This window comes from Schistocerca gregaria, chromosome 4, assembly GCF_023897955.1.
Source record: "Schistocerca gregaria isolate iqSchGreg1 chromosome 4, iqSchGreg1.2, whole genome shotgun sequence".
Taxonomy (NCBI): Eukaryota; Metazoa; Arthropoda; class Insecta; order Orthoptera; family Acrididae; genus Schistocerca; species Schistocerca gregaria.
The window spans coordinates 586,038,432-586,057,387 of NC_064923.1; the positions used below are offsets into that span (position 1 = coordinate 586,038,432).

The 18,956-nt window shown below is 39.5% G+C and overlaps 1 protein-coding gene across 2 annotated transcripts in view; it reads right to left on the reverse strand.

Annotated features, from left to right (window-relative positions):
- Positions 1–6,825: 6,825 nt before the first annotated feature.
- Positions 6,826–18,956, reverse strand: part of LOC126267478 (cystatin-like) — a 138,725-nt gene continuing 126,594 nt past the window's right edge. For both annotated transcript variants that reach the window (XM_049972761.1, XM_049972762.1), the window contains one exon: positions 6,826–7,177. In XM_049972761.1, the coding sequence (XP_049828718.1) occupies positions 7,121–7,177 (57 nt within the window). In that variant the 3' untranslated portion in view covers positions 6,826–7,120. The remainder of the gene's footprint in view (positions 7,178–18,956) is intronic.

Below are 18,956 nucleotides of genomic sequence, written 5' to 3' on the forward strand. Positions count from 1 at the left end.
TACCCCTCGACTCTTATAACTGCCATCTGGTTTCTGAACAAATTGTAAATAGCCTTTCGCTCCCTGTATTTTACCCCTGCAACTTTCATAATTTGAAAGAAAGTATTCCAATCAACATTGTCAAAAGCTTTCACTAAGTCTACAGAAACGTGGGTTTGCCTTTCCTTAATCTTTCTTCTAAGATAAGTCATAATCCAAACTGATCTTCCCCAAGGTTGGCTTCTATCAGTTTTTCCATTCATCTGTAAAGAATTTGTGTTAGTATTTTGCAGCTGTGACTCATTAATCTGATAGTTCAGTAATTTTCACATCTGTTAACACCTACTTTCTTTGGGATTGGAATTATTATATTCTTCTTGAAGTCTGAGGGTATTTCGCCTGTTTCATACATCTTGCTCACCAGATGGTAGAGTTTTGTCAGGACTGGCTCTCCAAAGGCTGTCAGTATTTCTAATGGAATGTTGTCTACTCCGGGGGCCTTGTTTCATCTCAAGTCTTTCAGTGTTCTGTCAAACTGTCCACGCAGTATCGTATCTCCCATTTCATCTTCATCTACATCCTCTTCCATTTGCATAATATTGTCCTCAAGGACATCGCCCTTGTATAGACCCTCTATATACTCCTTCCACCTTTCTGCTTTCCCTTCTTTGCTTAGAACTTTGTTTCCATCAAAGCTCTTGATATTCATTCAAGTGGTTCTCCTTTCTCCAAAGGTCTCTTTAATTTTCCTGTAGGCAGTATCTATCTTACCCCTAGTGAGATAAGCCTCTACATCCTTACATTTGTCTTCTAGCCATCCCTGCTTAGCCATTTTGCACTTCCAGTTGATCTCATTTTTGAAATGTTTGTATTCCTTTTTGCCTGCTTCATTTACGGCATTTTTATATTTTCTCCTTTCATCAATTAAATTCAATATTTCTTCTGTTACCCAAGGGTTTCTACTAGTCCTCATCATTTTACTTACTTGATCCTCTGCTGCCTTCACTATTTCATCCCTCAAAACTACCCATTCTTCTTCTACTGTATTTCTTTCCCCATTCCTGTCAACTGTTCTCTTATGCTCATCCTGAAACTCTGTACAACCTCCAGTTCTTTCAGTTTATCCAGGTCCCATCTCCTTAAATTCCCACCTTTTTGCAGTTTCTTCAGTTTTAATCTTCAGTTCATAACCAATAGATTGTGGTCAGAGTCCACATCTGCTCCTAGAAATGTCTTACAATTTAAAACCTGGTTCCTAATTCTCTGTCTTACCATTACATAATCTATCTGATACTTTTTAGTATCTCCATGGGTTTTCCATGTATACAAACTTCTTTCATTATTCTTGAACCTTGTGTTAGCTATGATTAAGTTATGCTCATCCATGATACTGACAAGAGGGAGATTGAGTTAATAATTAAATCACTAAAGACCAAGAACTCTCATGGATATGACAGGGTATCTAGCAGAATACTGAAGTATTGTTGTATGTATGTTAGCCCAGTACTTAGCCATATCTGTAACTTTTCCTTTAGGAGTGGTCAGTTTCCTGACCGATTAAAGTACTCGGTAGTGAAGCCACTTTGTAAAAATGGAGACAGGGATAATGTTGACAATTTTAGACCTATTTCTATGCCATCGGTGTTTGCTAAAGTTATCGAGAAGGTTGTATATACAAGGTTACTGGAGCATTTAAATTCACGTAATTTGCTGTCAAATGTACAGTTTGGTTTTAGAAATGGTTTACAACTGAAGATGCTATATTCTCTATTCTCTGTGAGGTTTTGGATTGATTAAATAAAATGTTGCGAACGCTAAATGTTTTCTTTGATTTAACGAAGACTTTTGACTGTGTTGACCACAAAATATTACTGCAAAAGTTGGACCATTATGGAGTAAGGGGAGCAGCTTACAATTGCTTCGCCTCTTACTTTAAGAACAGAAAGCAGAAGGTAATTCTGCACAATATTGAGAGTGGTAGTGATGTTCAGTCCCAATGGGGCACTGTTAAGTGGGACGTTCCCCATAGGTCGGTGCTGGGGCCACCGCTGTTTCTTATTTATATGGATGATATGTCTTCTAGTGTTACAGGTGATTCAAAAATATTTCTGTTTGCTGATGACACCAGCTTGGTAGTGAAGGATCTTGTATGTAATACTAAAACAGTATCAAATAATGTAGTTCATGAAATAAGTTCATGGCTTGTGGAAAATAATTTGTTGCTAAATCACAGTAAGACTCAGTTTTTACAGTTTCTAACTCACAATTCAACAAGAACCAATATTTTGATCAGACAGAATGGGCATATTATAAGCAAGATGGAACAGTTCACGTTCCTAGGCGTTTGGATAGATAATAAGCTGTTGTGGAAAACCCATGTTCAGGATCTTGTTCAGAAACTAAATGGTGTTTTATTTACCATTAAAACAGTATCTGAAATAAGTGACAGTTCAACATAAAAAGTAGTCTACTTCACATATTTTCATGATGCCTTATGTCATATGGTATTATTTTTTTGGGGTAGTTCTTCTGATTCAAAAATGGTATTTTTGGCTCAAAAACGGGCTGTTCAAGCTATATGTTGTGTATGTTCTTGAACCTCTTGTCGACCCCTATTCAATAGTGTGGGAATTCTGACATTGCCCTCACAGTATATATTTTCTTTAATGTCATTTGTTGTTATCAATATTAGCTTGTTCCCAAGAGTTAGCAGCATTCACTCAGTTAATACTAGGCAGAAATCAAATCTGCATGTGGAATGCACTTCCTTGACTCTTGTGCAGAAAGGAGTGCAGTATTCTGCTGCATCCATTTTCAATAAGCTACCACAAGAACTAAAAAATCTTAGCAGTACCCCATACTCTTTTAAGTCTAAACTCAAAAGTTTCCTCATGGCTCACTCCTTCTATTCTGTCGAGGAGCTCCTGGAAGCGCAAAAAAATTAAGCAAATTCCAGTATTAAATTGTTGATTTTCTTTATTTAAGCTTACGACTTGTCGCCTGAATGTGTTTTTTATATTTCATTTTATCTGTTTCTACTACCGTGTTATAATTTCATGTATCGACTCATTCCATGACCAGGGTGACTTCTCCTTAATTTGGTCCCATGGAACAATAAATAAATAGATAAAAATAAAATTCTACCAGGCGGATTCCTGTTTCATTTCTTAGCCACAATCCATATTCAGCTACTATGTTTTCTTCTCTCCCATTACCTACTCTTGAATTCCAGTCACCCATGAGTATTAAATTTTCGTCTCCCTTCACTACCTGAATAATTTCTTTTATCTCATCATACATTTCATCAATTTCTTCATCATCTGCAGAGCTAGTTGGCATATAAACTTGTACTACTGTAGTAGGCATGGGCTTCGTGTCTGTCTTGGCCACAATAATGCATTCACTATGCTGTTTGTAGTACCTTACCCGTACTCCTATTTTTTTATTCATTAATAAACCTACTCCTGCATTACTGCTATTTGATTTTATATTTATAACCCTGTATTCACCTGACCAAAAGTCTTGTTCCTGTCACCGAACTTCACTAATTCCCACTATATCTAACTTTAAACTATCCATTTCCCTTTTTAAGTTTCCTAACCTACCTGCCCAATTAAGGGATGTGACATTCCATGCTCCGATCAGTAGAATGCCAGTTTTCTTTCTCCTGATAACAACGTCCTCTATAGTAGTCCCCACGCAGAGATCCAAATGGGGAACTATTTTACCTCCAGAATATTTTATCCAAGAGGATGCCATCATCATTTAATCATACAGTAAAGCTGCATGCCCTAAGGAATTGGAATTAATAAGCAGGGACAATTTGTGGTGTACTCCAATCTTGTAACTGATGGTTGACTTTGGACTTCAAGCTCTGCACTACTGTAAACAGTTTTTGACAGCTTCATAGTTTTACTTCTTGCAGCAATATGATAAGTAAATTCTGCACCCTATTCTCATGCCGCTGCAGGTGATGTCTATACTCTATACAGCAAGAGAAGAGTCCTGACAGTTGACGCGGCCTAGGCGCACGTGCTTTGCGCATCCACGATGGACACTTACATCATGACATTTTGTTTACTTTACCATGGCAACACTCCAGTGTTGCCGTATTGCTGGGCCGCTGCTGCTTTCAGGCAGTTGTGCCATGTGCTACATTCAGGTTTGTGTGTATACGTGTGTATTCTGCTACCTCTGTGAGTTTCTTGCCATGTGTATAAGTGGAAAATAGAGGTAACATCCTTATTCGATATTTTACACATAACATTTGTGCAATTTGCTTTACCTTGTTAATGTTGAAAATCTGATTTTGTGTAATTTTTATTTTGGCTGGTACCATAGTCATGGTAATTTTATTAATGATGTTACTGCACTATGACCTTAATAATTTTTATTTTATTGTTATATGATCTAAAGTGCATTCATAAGCAATTTTTCAAGTACAGTAACTTATTTATATTTCAAAAGGTATGAGACTGATATGAAATACAGCAAAATCGCAACCGCATAACAATGAAATAAAAATTGTTGCTGTCAAATGGCTGCAACATCATTAAGAAAATATTTATGTGTATGTTTGTGTAAGGTGCAAACACTGGTGGTTGTTGTTGTGGTCTTCAGTCCTGAGACTGGTTTGATGCAGCTCTCCATGCTGCTCTATCCTGTGCAAACTTCTTCAACTCCCAGTACCTACTGCAGCCTACATCCTTCTGAATCTGCTTAGTGTATTCATCTCTTGGTCTCCCTCTACATTTTTTAGCCTCCACACTGCCCTCCAATACAAAATTAGTGATTCCTCGATGTCTCAGAACATGTCCTGCCAACTGATCCCTTCTCCTAGTCAAGTTGTGCCACAAGCTCCTCTTCTCCACAATTCTATTCAATACCCCCTCATTAGTTATGTGATCTACCCATCTAATCTTCAGCATTCTTCTGTAGCACCACATTTCGAAAGCATCTATTCTCTTCCCTTCCAAACTATTTATCATACATGTTTCACTTCTATACATGGCTACATTCCATACAAATACTTTCAGAAATGCCTTCCTGACACTTAAATCTACACTCGATGTTAACAAATTTCTCTTCTTCAGAAACGCTTTCCTTGCCATTGCCAGTCTACATTTTATATCCTCTCTACTTTGACCATCATCAGTTATTTTGCTCCCCAAATAGCAAAACTCCTTTACTACTTTAAGTGTCTCATTTCCTAATCTAATTCCCTCAGCATCACCCGACTTAATTCCACTACATTCCATTATCCTCATTTTGCTTTTGTTGGTGTTCATCTTATATCCTCCTTTCAAGACACTGTCCATTCCATTCAACTGCTCTTCCAAGTCCTTTGCTGTCTCTGACAGAATTACAATGTCAACAACGAACATAAAAGTTTTGTATTTCTTCTCCATGGATTTTAATAGCTGCTCCAAACACTGGTAGTGCATGTGAAAAAACATTCCATCAAAGAACACATCGGTCAGCAGAATGCTGCCACTACAAGAATGCTACAATGAATGACCTGGCATTGTTAGGTTCTGAAGGAGTCGAGTGTTGCCGTGTGCTGAAGGGTGGGATGGGAAGGTCTGTCACCCTGCTGCCCCCGCCACTGGCTCACTGCCCATCTGTTTCGAATAGTGGCAATGGTGCTGCCAGCTGTCAGATCTTTTCTCTTGATGTACAAAGTATAGTACAGAACAGGGCAAGTGTAAACCTACACTACTGGCCCTTAAAATTGCTACACCAAGAAGAAATGCAGATGATAAACGGGTATTCATTGGACAAATATATTATACTAGAACTGACATGTGATTACATTTTCACCAATGGCACCTGATACCATGATGCCAGGTGATATACCAGTATGGCGATGATGTATAGGCGCTTCCAATGTGTGTTCACCGTGATGTCGCCAAACACAGATGCAACCATGTTGATACTGTAAACAGAACCTCGATTCATCCGAAAAAATGACGTTTTGCCATTCATGCACCCAGGTTCGTTGTTGAGTATACCATCGCAGACGCTCCTGTCTGTGATACAGTGTAAAGGGTAACCGCAGCCATGATCTCCGAGCTGATAGTCCATGCTGCTGCAAACATTGTCGAACTGTTCGTGCAGATGGTTGTTGTCTTGCAAACATCCCCATCTGTTGACTCAGGGATCAAGGTGTGGCTGCACAATCCATTACAGCCTTGCAGATAAGATGCCTGTCATCTCGACTGCTAGTGATACGAGGCCGTTGGGATCCAGCACAGCATTCCGTATTACCCTCCTGAATTGAATGATTCCATATTGGATCTCGACCAACATGAGCAGCAATGTCACGATACGATAAACTGCAATCATGATAGGCTGCAATCTGACCTTTATCAAAGTCAGAAACGTGATGGTACGCATTTCTCCCCCTTACACGGGGCATCACAACAACGTTTCACCAGGCAGCGCCTGTCAACTGCTGTTTGTGTATGAGAAATCGGTTGGAAACTTTCCTCATGTCAGCACATTGTAGGTGTAACCACCGGAGCCAGCCTTGTGTGAATGCTCTGAAAGGCTAATCATTTGCATATCACAGTATATTCTTCCTGTCGGTTAAATTCGCGTCTGTAGCAGGTCTTCTTCATTGTGTACCAATTTTAATGTATAATTGTGTGTAAAATTTGACAGTACACACTGCATATATTGTAAATAAGATATTAGTTTTCAGTGAATGTGTAGGATTAACACTTGCTTGCAGATGTTTTGATGGAAGAGTTCTCACTCTTTATTTTGTGAAACAAATTACATACAAAAAACACTGAATGGAAGCAACAAGGAAATTTATTTCATTAAAATGTTTGTAAATACATATTAATTTAATTCTTCCTTTATTATTTTTTCTACCTTTTACATTAATCTATTTACATTTTTTATAATATATAAAAAATAGTTACAAAATGCTTTTAATTTTTTTTATAAATTAATCCATGCTTCTTCACAGTACATGGATTTTTTTGTACTTTAGACTTAACTGCAGATTGGCCACATCATGCCATTTGTTTATACCTGCCTTTCATCAGCTTTAGGAATGGACCCTGATTTAAATATTTCATCTGTTTTCATGCGAAATATGAATATATGATGTCCATTCTGGAAGTTATCAAAATCAGTGTTCTTCAAGATCAGCAGCTTTGAAGGAAATTGATCTGACTTTAGCAGCATCCTGGAAAACAAAAATAAAGTTTTCCACATTTTTACAAAGATGGAATTTCAGAGTAGAATGCAGTCATTTGTTATTTGCAACTGACAACTGAATTCTGTGCAGAAATTTATGCTATAATTGCTGAAAAATTACAGCTATGACTAAAATAATAAAGTTAGAACTGCATCAGACTTTTTAAATGCTACAAAAAGAGCAAAGAAGAATGTGTAATAAAACTGCTCACTAATCACAAATACATTTCTCATTTTATTTGTACATAAACAGGAGACAACAGTTTTTAACTTCTATATTTTTGACCTTATCTCACAACAATTTATAGTTTGTGTGGCAAATATAATGGATCATTAACTTCTATGGTAAATCAGTGCCTTATTAGTTCTTAGGAAAAAGGTCTAATTTGGTAACTCAGTTTGGCAGGCAGTAGAATAATCAAAAGGTTTGCAGTCAGTCTGTGCTTGACATTAAGGATTCTTTTCTGGAAAAAATTTAATATCATGTCTGCACAGTGGTTTGAATTATGTGATGAACTGGAAATTAATTTGCATTTGGAGGTGCTAAATTTCATGTTAGAGCAAATGCACAGTGAATGCATGGCTCTTATGGGTCTGCAGGGAATATGTGGTGGAACTGTGTATGTGTGTGCAAAATATTTGAGCAGATACATGATTAGATCAACACAAACATACATGAGGATGTTGTTCTTAAGAGGAAAGACAGTCAGAAGCAAAAGTAACATCTGTTATGATCAAGATAGTCTAATGAGGCCACCACTGGCACTACTGTTCACAATATATATAAATCATCTTGCAGATAATTTATATATTTCTGTTAGCCTGGTGGCACCTTTTGCAACTTATTACAAACTGCAGCGACACATTCAGATGATCACTGCCTGATGCGAATACTATTAGTTGATGCGAAGACTGTTAGTTTACCCTCAGTGCCAAAAGTAATGTAATGCACATAAATAAATGAATGTATCTGTATTAATAACATTTCAATGAACAATTAGTGATCAGTCACAATACGCAAGCATCTACAAGTTATTGTGCATTATTATTTCATGTGGAATGCTCATAAAAGACCAACTGGAAATTGCAAATATTTTTAATGAATATTTTTCTTCCATAGGGGAAGCCATAAATGACAAACATAAAAATGTGCACTACAGCTTTAAAGGTAATACATGTGACCATAGTATATATCTAGCACCCACAAACTCTGCAGAAATAATGGGCATCATTAGCTCTCTAAAACCCTCTAATTCAGCTGGGCATGATGGCCTAAATACTAATGTTTGCCAAAATGTCTCTGTACTTCTGTCTGCAGCAGTCAACAATATAATAGAATCAGGCACCTTTCCAGACAGACTAAAATGGTGACAACAACAAAACAGAAAACTACAGACCAGTCTCAATCCTTCCTGTCTTTTCCAAAATAGTTGAGAAAGTTATATACAACAGGATTATAAACTTTCTTAACAAACACAACTTGATGTTCGAAAATCAAAATGGATTCCTAAAAGGTAAATCAACTAGCACTGCAGCTGCTCAACTAATTGAAGAGGTGTTAGGGGGTATAGAAAGCAAGGAACATGTGGCAGGTGTATACCTAGACCTGGAAAAAACCTTTGACTGTGTGAACATTGACATCCTATTAGACAAGTTATGGAACATGGGCATTAGAGGCGCTGCTTATGACCTAATAAAGTGTTATATGAACAATAGAAAACAATTTAAATAAAATAGAAAGAAACTTCCACATGGGAAAAATATATTAAAAACAAAGATTCCAAGACTTACCAAGCGGGAAAGTGCCGGCAGACAGGCACATGAACAAAACACACAAACACACACACAGAATTACGAGCTTTCGCAACTGGCAGTTGCTTCGTCAGGAAAGAGGGAAGGAGAGGGAAAAATGAAAGGATGTGGGTTTTAAGGGAGAGGGTAAGGAGTCATTCCAATCCCGGGAGCGGAAAGACTTCCCTTAGGGGAAGAAAAGGACAGGTGTACACTCGCACACACACACACATATCCATCCGCACATACACAGACACAAGCAGACATATTTAAAGGCAAAGAGTTAAGGGCAGAGATGTCAGTCGAGGCGGAAGTACAGAGGCAAAGAAGTTGTTGAAAGACAGGTGAGGTATGAGCGGCGGCAACTTGAAATTAGCGGAGGTTGAGGCCTGGCGGATATCGAGAAGAGAGGATATACTGAAGGGCGAGTTCCCATCTCCGGAGTTCGGATAGGTTGGTGTTGGTGGGAAGTATCCAGATAACTCGGACGGTGTAACACTGTGCCAAGATGTGCTGGCCGTGCATCAAGGCATGTTTAGCCACAGGGTGATCCTCATTACCAACAAACATTGTCTGCCTGTGTCCATTCATGCGAATGGACAGTTTGTTGCTGGTCATTCCCACATAGAAAGCATCACAGTGCAGGCAGGTCAGTTGGTAAATCACGTGGGTGCTTTCACATGTGGCTCTCCCTTTGATCGTGTACACCTTCCGGGTTACAGGACTGGAGTAGGTGGTGGTGGGAGGGTGCATAGGACAGGTTTTACACCGGGGGCGGTTGCAAGGGTAGGAGCCAGAGGGTAGGGGAGGTGGTTTGGGGATTTCATAGGGATGAACCAAGAGGTTACGAAGGTTAGGTGGACGGCGGAAAGACACTCTTGGTGGAGTGGGGAGGATTTCATGAAGGATGGATCTCATTTCGGGGCAGGATTTTAGGAAGTCGTATCCCTGCTGGAGAGCCACATTCAAGGCCTGATCCAGTCCCGGGAAGTATTCTGTTACAAGTGGGGCACTTTTGGGGTTCTTCTGTGAGAGGTGACCTTCCGGGTTACAGGACTGGAGTAGGTGGTGGTGGGAGGGTGCATAGGACAGGTTTTACACCGGGGGCGGTTGCAAGGGTAACAGCCAGAGGGTAGGGGAGGTGGTTTGGGGATTTCATAGGGATGAACCAAGAGGTTACGAAGGTTAGGTGGACGGCGGAAAGACACTCTTGGTGGAGTGGGGAGGATTTCATGAAGGATGGATCTCATTTCGGGGCAGGATTTTAGGAAGTCGTATACCTGCTGGAGAGCCACATTCAAGGTCTGATCCAGTCCCGGGAAGTATTCTGTTACAAGTGGGGCACTTTTGGGGTTCTTCTGTGAGAGGTGACCTTCCGGGTTACAGGACTGGAGTCGGTGGTGGTGGGAGGGTGCATAGGACAGGTTTTACACCGGGGGCGGTTGCAAGGGTAGGAGCCAGAGGGTAGGGGAGGTGGTTTGGGGATTTCATAGGGATGAACCAAGAGGTTACGAAGGTTAGGTGGACGGCGGAAAGACACTCTTGGTGGAGTGGGGAGGATTTCATGAAGGATGGATCTCATTTCGGGGCAGGATTTTAGGAAGTCGTATCCCTGCTGGAGAGCCACATTCAAGGTCTGATCCAGTCCCGGGAAGTATTCTGTTACAAGTGGGGCACTTTTGGGGTTCTTCTGTGAGAGGTCGCTTAGAGGAAGCCTTCTTGGTTACCCAAGCCTGCCAACCCAAAGTTTGGTACAGATTTATTGATGACATCTTCATGATCTGGACTCACAGTGAAGAACAACTCCAGAATTTCCTCTCCAACCTCAACTCCTTTGGTTCCATCAGATTCACCTAGTCCTACTCCAAATCCCATGCCACTTTCCTAGATGTTGACCTCCATCTGTCCAATGGCCAGCTGCACACATCCGTCCACATCAAACCCACCAACAAGCAACAGTACCTCCATTATGACAGCTGCCACCCATTCCATATCAAACGGTCCCTTCCCTACAGCCTAGGCCTTCGTGGCAAACGAATCTGCTCCAGTCCTGAATCCCTCGACCATTACACCAACAACCTGAAAACAGCTTTCGCATCCTGCAACTACCCTCCCAACCTGGTACAGAAGCAGATAACCAGAGCCACTTCCTCATCCCCTCAAACCCAGAACCTCTCACAGAAGAACCCCAAAAGTGCCCCACTTGTAACAGAATACTTCCCGGGACTGGATCAGACCTTGAATGTGGCTCTCCAGCAGGGATACGACTTCCTAAAATCCTGCCCCGAAATGAGATCCATCCTTCATGAAATCCTCCCCACTCCACCAAGAGTGTCTTTCCGCCGTCCACCTAACCTTCGTAACCTCTTGGTTCATCCCTATGAAATCCCCAAACCACCTCCCCTACCCTCTGGCTCCTACCCTTGCAACCGCCCCCGGTGTAAAACCTGTCCTATGCACCCTCCCACCACCACCTACTCCAGTCCTGTAACCCGGAAGGTGTACACGATCAAAGGGAGAGCCACATGTGAAAGCACCCACGTGATTTACCAACTGACCTGCCTGCACTGTGATGCTTTCTATGTGGGAATGACCAGCAACAAACTGTCCATTCGCATGAATGGACACAGGCAGACAATGTTTGTTGGTAATGAGGATCACCCTGTGGCTAAACATGCCTTGATGCACGGCCAGCACATCTTGGCACAGTGTTACACCGTCCGAGTTATCTGGATACTTCCCACCAACACCAACCTATCCGAACTCCAGAGATGGGAACTCGCCCTTCAGTATATCCTCTCTTCTCGATATCCGCCAGGCCTCAACCTCCGCTAATTTCAAGTTGCCGCCGCTCATACCTCACCTGTCTTTCAACAACTTCTTTGCCTCTGTACTTCCGCCTCGACTGACATCTCTGCCCTTAACTCTTTGCCTTTAAATATGTCTGCTTGTGTCTGTGTATGTGCGGATGGATATGTGTGTGTGTGTGTGCGAGTGTACACCTGTCCTTTTTTTCCCCTAAGGGAAGTCTTTCCGCTCCCGGGATTGGAATGACTCCTTACCCTCTCCCTTAAAACCCACATCCTTTCATTTTTCCCTCTCCTTCCCTCTTTCCTGACGAAGCAACTGCCAGTTGCGGAAGCTCGTAATTCTGTGTGTGTGTTTGTGTGTTTTGTTCATGTGCCTGTCTGCCGGCGCTTTCCCGCTTGGTAAGTCTTGGAATCTTTGTTTTTAATATAGAAAACAATTTGTTATACTTAAAACAGAAAGTGGTTTCTACAAGTCAAAGATCACTTGCATAAAATATGGTGTGCCCCAGGGCTCGTTGTTGAGCCCCCTTCTGTTCTTGATCTATTTAAATGATATTAAATACTGTACTATAAATTACAAAATTGTTTTGTATGCCGATGACACGTCCATTGTATGTAAAAAGGAATCATGTAACGAACTAGAGGCCGAGGGTAATAATGTGACAAAAGAAAATGTTCAGTTTTTTAATGAAATTCACTTAAATGTAAGCACCAGTAAAGCATGTTTGATGGAGTTTAACAAAAGTAGTTTGAATAATGAAATTAAATTATACATGGGCAACGAATTGGAAAAGAAAGAGTCTAGTGTAAAATTCCTTGGCATAACAATCCAGATCAACCTGAAATGGGAAACACATATTGACTCCCTAGCAACTAAGTTGTCAAAAAATATATTTGCAATCAGTACTATTAGCAAGTTCTGTAGAAACACCATAGTCCTAAAGACTGCATACCATGCTCTTTTATCCTCTCAGTTGAACTACAGTATTAAAATTTGGGGGGAGGCAACAACCAAAGCTAATCTAGATAAGCTACTCATTCTTCAAAAAAGGGGTGTGAGAATAACCTGTGGAGCAAAATATAGGGAATCTTGTCGCAACTTGTTTCCAAAAACAGAGGTGTTAACTGTTATAAACACATACATTCTAAAAGCCATACTGCTTGTGAAAAGACTGCACCCAAACACTTATTCAGATTTCCACCAGTACAATACTAGAAATAAAGAAAGATTTTACATTGGCTGCCACAGAACAGCACTTTACAAAAAGTGGCCTCAGTATGCAGGTATAAAATTAGCTAATGCACTGCCTAGTGCAGTCATGGCTCTTCCTACAGTTAAACTGAAACATCAGCTTAAGAAATTTTTAACAAAACAACCTTTCTACACATTATAAGAGTACGATACTTGTATGAAGAACAACAAATGCTCTGTGAAATTATGTGAATAGAAATCAGTAAACATCTTATTGTAATTTTGTTGTAAATTAATGACGTATTCAGAAGAATGTGTCTTGTGTATTGTACAAATAACTTTAATCACTACTGTTTCTTTGTACATGTGCAGTGTACCATTTGATGTTGAATAAAGCTATTATTACTATTATTATTATTATTATTTAATGAACACAGGTCCAGCCACTGGGAAGGCAAATGGCAATCTGATTTATTGGAAGGATTATAGGGAATTCATGCACCTAAGAAGTTTCTTAAAAAACCTTCTCACAACCGGATTATTAGATAAATTCTGGACTATGCCAAAGGGTACTGACAATCTCTTCCTCCAAGAACCAACAGTGAAAAGAACAGGAAGGGGATACAATGATACAGACACATTATGTTTCCCAATGTGGTATCCATATGTGGTGAGTGCCACTAGGCACTTTCACTAGAAAACTGCAAGTGGCTGAAACAATTGAGTGGATGGCAGCGCCTGCTACATGGACGTCTGAGTCACAGCTCTTGTACAGGATAAGTAATTTAAGTAGTAATAAACTGTTTTTAACACTTTAAACTAATTTATTACGTTAATTATAGTGCTCTGCAAGCATACCATTAAAGGTTTTTGTCTTACTCGCGTATTTTCACAGTAATCACGTAAAGTTCGTTTTGTTTACATATCGCGGCCAGGCCGAACTTTTGAGTTTTCAGATTAAACTTCATACCGCAATCTTAAGTGCATTTACTGATAGTTTAGTGTGCTAAATACGTTTGCTGCCCCTTTATATCTGTAGAGTATCCTCATCTCTTAAGTAATTTCCAGTAAAAAACTTCTGAACCACTGTTTACATAGTCGCGAGTAGGCCTAATTTTTCGCACACGTATTTTCATTGTTTTCCGGTAACTTAATTGTCTTTCTGTCACTAAAATCGATTTGTACCATGAGTGTAAAGTGCCTGACGTGCCGTAGGATCGTTAGCTCCGGGGTCTGGTGTGATGGATGTAGTAACTTTTTTCATTGGGGCGACTGTAGTGGCGTGGGAATTGGGAAAATGAGCGAGACTCATCAGTGGTTCTGTAGGCTATGCAGTAGAGATAGGAAGATTGTGGAACAGGAGGGGAAAATTGCTGCCCTTCAGGCTGAGTTAGATGAGGCTAGGTGAGAACTGGGCAGGTTAAGGGGGGAGAAGGGTAAACAGGGGTGGGAAGTGGCAACAGGCATGAGGAACAGGCCAAGAAATTCTTCTGACAGCTTTGTTATTAATGTACAAAATAGGTTTGACCTGTTGCCTCAGTCAGAAACTGATGAGCCTCTCACAGAAGTAGATGTAGACAGGGCTCAACAAGCTTTCAGCAGCAAATTGATTAAGAATGTAGGGAAGTCTGCAAAGAGAAAGAAAGTCTTGTTGCTAGGTAGTTCGCATGCTAGGGGTGTGGGCCAACTTCTGCAGGATGAATTAGGGTTGGATTACCAGGTCACAAGTTTTTTCAAACCTAGTGCTGAACTTGGGCAGGTTACAGAGGATTTAGGTTCACTATGTAAAGGTTTTACTAAGGAAGACACCGTGGTTATTGTGGGTGGGCCGGGCAACAGTATTGACAGAGATCCGGGGTACTGCATAAAGTGTGACCTGGCAAAGATTGCATCGGCATCGAATCATACCAATGTTGGGTTTGTGTCGGTTCTGGAGCGCCACGACCGACCTCATTTGACCTCTTCTGTCAGGAGAGTTAATTTGGAGTTGGAACGGCTACTTGGATCTGGTGCAGGGTCACACATTGGTGTGGTTCCTGTTGATTCACTCTGTAGGTGGGACTATACTAGACATGGCCTACACCTCAACAGGAAAGGGAAGGGTAAACTGGCTGGGCTGATAGCAGGAAATTTAAAGGGGGGAGGAACTACATCTCATGGTGGAAACTCTTTTTTAGTGTAAGATCAGTGTCCAGTGGGAAACTCAGCCAGGCAAGTACTAAAGATGTTAAAAAAGTTCAAGATACTCACAAAAGTAAAGTGAAAAATAATGTTAGTATATTTCATCAAAATATTGGGGGATTGAAGAATAAAAGTACTAAAGATGTTAAAAAAGTTCAAGATACTCACAAAAGTAAAGTGAAAAATACTGTTAGTATATTTCATCAAAATATTGGGGGATTGAAGTATAAAATTGATGAGCTTCTGCTTTGTTTAGAAGATATAGAAACCAAGAATGTAATAGATATACTATGCCTGTCTGAGCATCACATTGTCACTGATATGCAAAAGGTTAGCATCAATGGGTACAAATTAGCTGCACATGTAAGTAGAGATAATATGATGAGAGGAGGAGTTGCCATATATGTCAAAAGCTTCCACAGTGCAAAAAATTTAGAAACTAAAAAATTTTGTGTAGAGCAACATATGGAAGGATGTGCCACTGAACTTAAACTAAATGATGGCACTTTCATAATTGTAACAGTGTATAGGTCCCCCTCAGGGAATTTCCAGCTATTTCTAGAAAACTTGGATGCTTTGTTGTGCTATCTGTCAGACAGGGGGAAGCAAATTATCATTTGTGGGGATTTCAATGTTGATTCCCTGAAAGAGTGTAATAGGAAGAATGACCTTTTAGTATTACTCAGTTCTTTCAATTTGAGCTCCGTCATTGATTTTCCTACTCGGATAACAAAGAACAGCAGTACATTGATAGATAACTTTTTTATAGACCAAGATAAGTTTAAGGACATAAATGCTTATCCTGTTGAGAATGGTCTTTCAGATCATAGTGCACAGCTTGTTACAGTACATGACATAGCTCCATGCAGTATAATAAATCAGACTTTCAAAGCAGTGCGTTCAATTAACAATATAAATATTGCAAACTTTAGGGAAAGCCTACAGCAGCTAGACTGGGATGAAGTGTATAAGGAACCCAATGCAAACTTGAAATATAACTTATTTCACAATACATTTTTAAGGGTATTTGAAAATTGTTTTCCCAAGAAAATAGTTAAACATAATTCCAAGAAAACATATAAAAAACCTTGGCTAACTAAAGGAATAAGAATATCTTGCAACCGTAAAAGAGAACTGTATCTAACAGCAAGAGGGAGTACTGACCCCGAAATTGTTCAATATTATAAAAACTATTGAGCGGTACTAAGAAAAGTTATTAAAAAGTCCAGAAGCATGTGTATCATGTCTGAGATCAGTAACTCTGATAATAAAATTAAAGCAATTTGGAATATTATTGAAAGGGAAACAGGGCAACCAAGAGCACAGGAAGACTTTAGTGCAATAAAACTGAATGACAAGTGCACAAACAAACAATCAGAAATTGAAAATATTTTGAATAATCATTTTTTAAATGTTGTGGAGAAAATAGGATCTAGATTTCACTAGAAGAGGCAAGGCTATTAATAGAAGAGGCCATACCTGCGCAGTTTGAAACAACTGTAATTCCACCAACCTCTCCCTCTGAAATCAGTAAAATAATAAACTCACTGAAAAGTAAAAGCTCTTACGGAATTGATGGCATTTCCAGCCAAGTACTTAAAGCTTGTTCCCCACAGATAAGTAGGATTCTCAGCCACGTATGTAATAGCTCTTTGGAGCAGGGTGTTTTCCCTGATAGACTGAAATATGCCATTGTAAAACCATTGCATAAAAAGGGGGATACGTCGGATGTCAACAACTACTGCCCAATCTCTCTTCTGACAGCTCTATCAAAAATTTTTGAGAAAGTAATGTATTCAAGAGTAGCCTCCCATATTTGTAAAAATAAAGTACTAACAAAATGTCAGTTTGGTTTTCAGAAAGGCTTTTCAACAGAAAATGCTATATATGCTTTCACTGATCAAATATTAAATGCTCTGAATAACCGGACATCACCCATTGGTATTTTTTGTGATCTCTCAAAGGCCTTTGATTGTGTAAATCATGGAATTCTTTTAGATAAGCTAAATCATTATGGTTTGAGTGGGGCAGTACACAAATGGTTTAATTCATACTTAACTGGAAGAATGCAGAAAGTTGAAATAAGTGATTCGTGTAATGTTAAAACAACAGCTGATTCCTCAAACTGGGGTGCTATCAAGCACGGGGTCCCACAGGGTTCGGTCTTAGGTCCTTTACTGTTCTTGATATACATTAATGACTTACCATTCCACATTGATGAAGATGCAAAGTTAGTTCTTTTTGCTGATGATACAAGTATAGTAATAACATCCAAAAACCAAGAACTAAGTGATGTAATTGTAAATGATGTTTTTCACAAAATTATTAAGTGGTTCTCAGCAAACGGACACTCTTTAAATTTTGATAAAACACAGTATATACAGTTCCGTACAGTAAATGGCACAACTCCAGTAATAAATATAGAATTTGAACAGAAGTCTGTAGCTAAGGTAGAATTTTCAAAATTTTTAGGTGTGTCCATTGATGAGAGGTTAAACTGGAAGCAACACATTGATGGTCTGCTGAAATGTCTGAGTTCAGCTACGTATGCTATTAGGGTTATTGCAAATTTTGGTGATAAGAATCTCAGTAAATTAGCTTACTATGCCTACTTTCATTCACTGCTTTCGTATGGCATCATATTCTGGGGTAATCCATCGTTGAGTAGAAAAGTATTCATTGCACAAAAACGTGTAATCAGAATAATTGCTGGAGCCCACCCACGGTCATCCTGCAGACATCTATTTAAGGATCTAGGGATCCTCACAGTAACCTCACAGTATATATATTCCCTTATGAAATTTGTTGATAATAATCCAACCCAATTCAAAAGTAATAGCAGTGTGCATACCTATAACACCAGGAGAAAGGATGATCTTCACTATGCAGGGTTAAATCTGACTTTGGCACAGAAAATTATGCTGCCACAAAAGTCTTTGGGCACCTACCAAACAGCATCAAAAGCCTGACCGATAGCCAACTAACATTTAAAAATAAATTAAAAGAATTTCTAGATGACAACTCCTTCTACTCATTGGCTGAATTTTTACATATAAACTAAGTAAAAAAAAAAACTTAATCATTAGTGTCATGCAATATTTTGTGTAATGTAATTTCTTGTACAGACATCTTTTATTAACCTGACACGTTCCACATCATTACGAAGTGTCGTATTCATGATCTATGGAACAAGTATTAATCTAATCTAATCTAATCTAATCTATACACAAATAAAAAAAGAAAAAACAAAAAGGAATTCAAACATGAAGCTCAGAATCATTAACAGTGTACAAACAAATAGCAAACCAAGAGAAATAACTGAGTACAAGCATCCTACTGTGTACATAGTAATGTCAGCAACCAAAAAACTTTGGATACATCAACACAACTGGCTGATGAATGCACCCACACTTTCCTAGTGGTCTATGCTACCAGAAAGTCTTACCAACAGACCTGTGAATGACCATGACATCATAAATCTCTGAAGAGCCAATGCTGGTATATCTATCTGTACGTCAGTGTCAAAATTCAGTGAAGATACTAAATTCCTCTCCACTTTAATGTGGTTGGAAGTGACCAGACCTGTGTTTTAGCTACTGTGGCAATGGGGAGCATTGTCCTCTGGCAGTGGCTCCAACAACATTTTAATTTTCAAAGTTTCCATTTCTTTGGCATCTTATTCATTTTCCGTCTAGTTCAGTTGAGGCTGGAGTTGTTGCTGAGGCACTTAGACTGTCAGTGATTGTAACATCACAGGAAGTCACTCAAATTCCATGAGTTGCCAAACCTGTGCT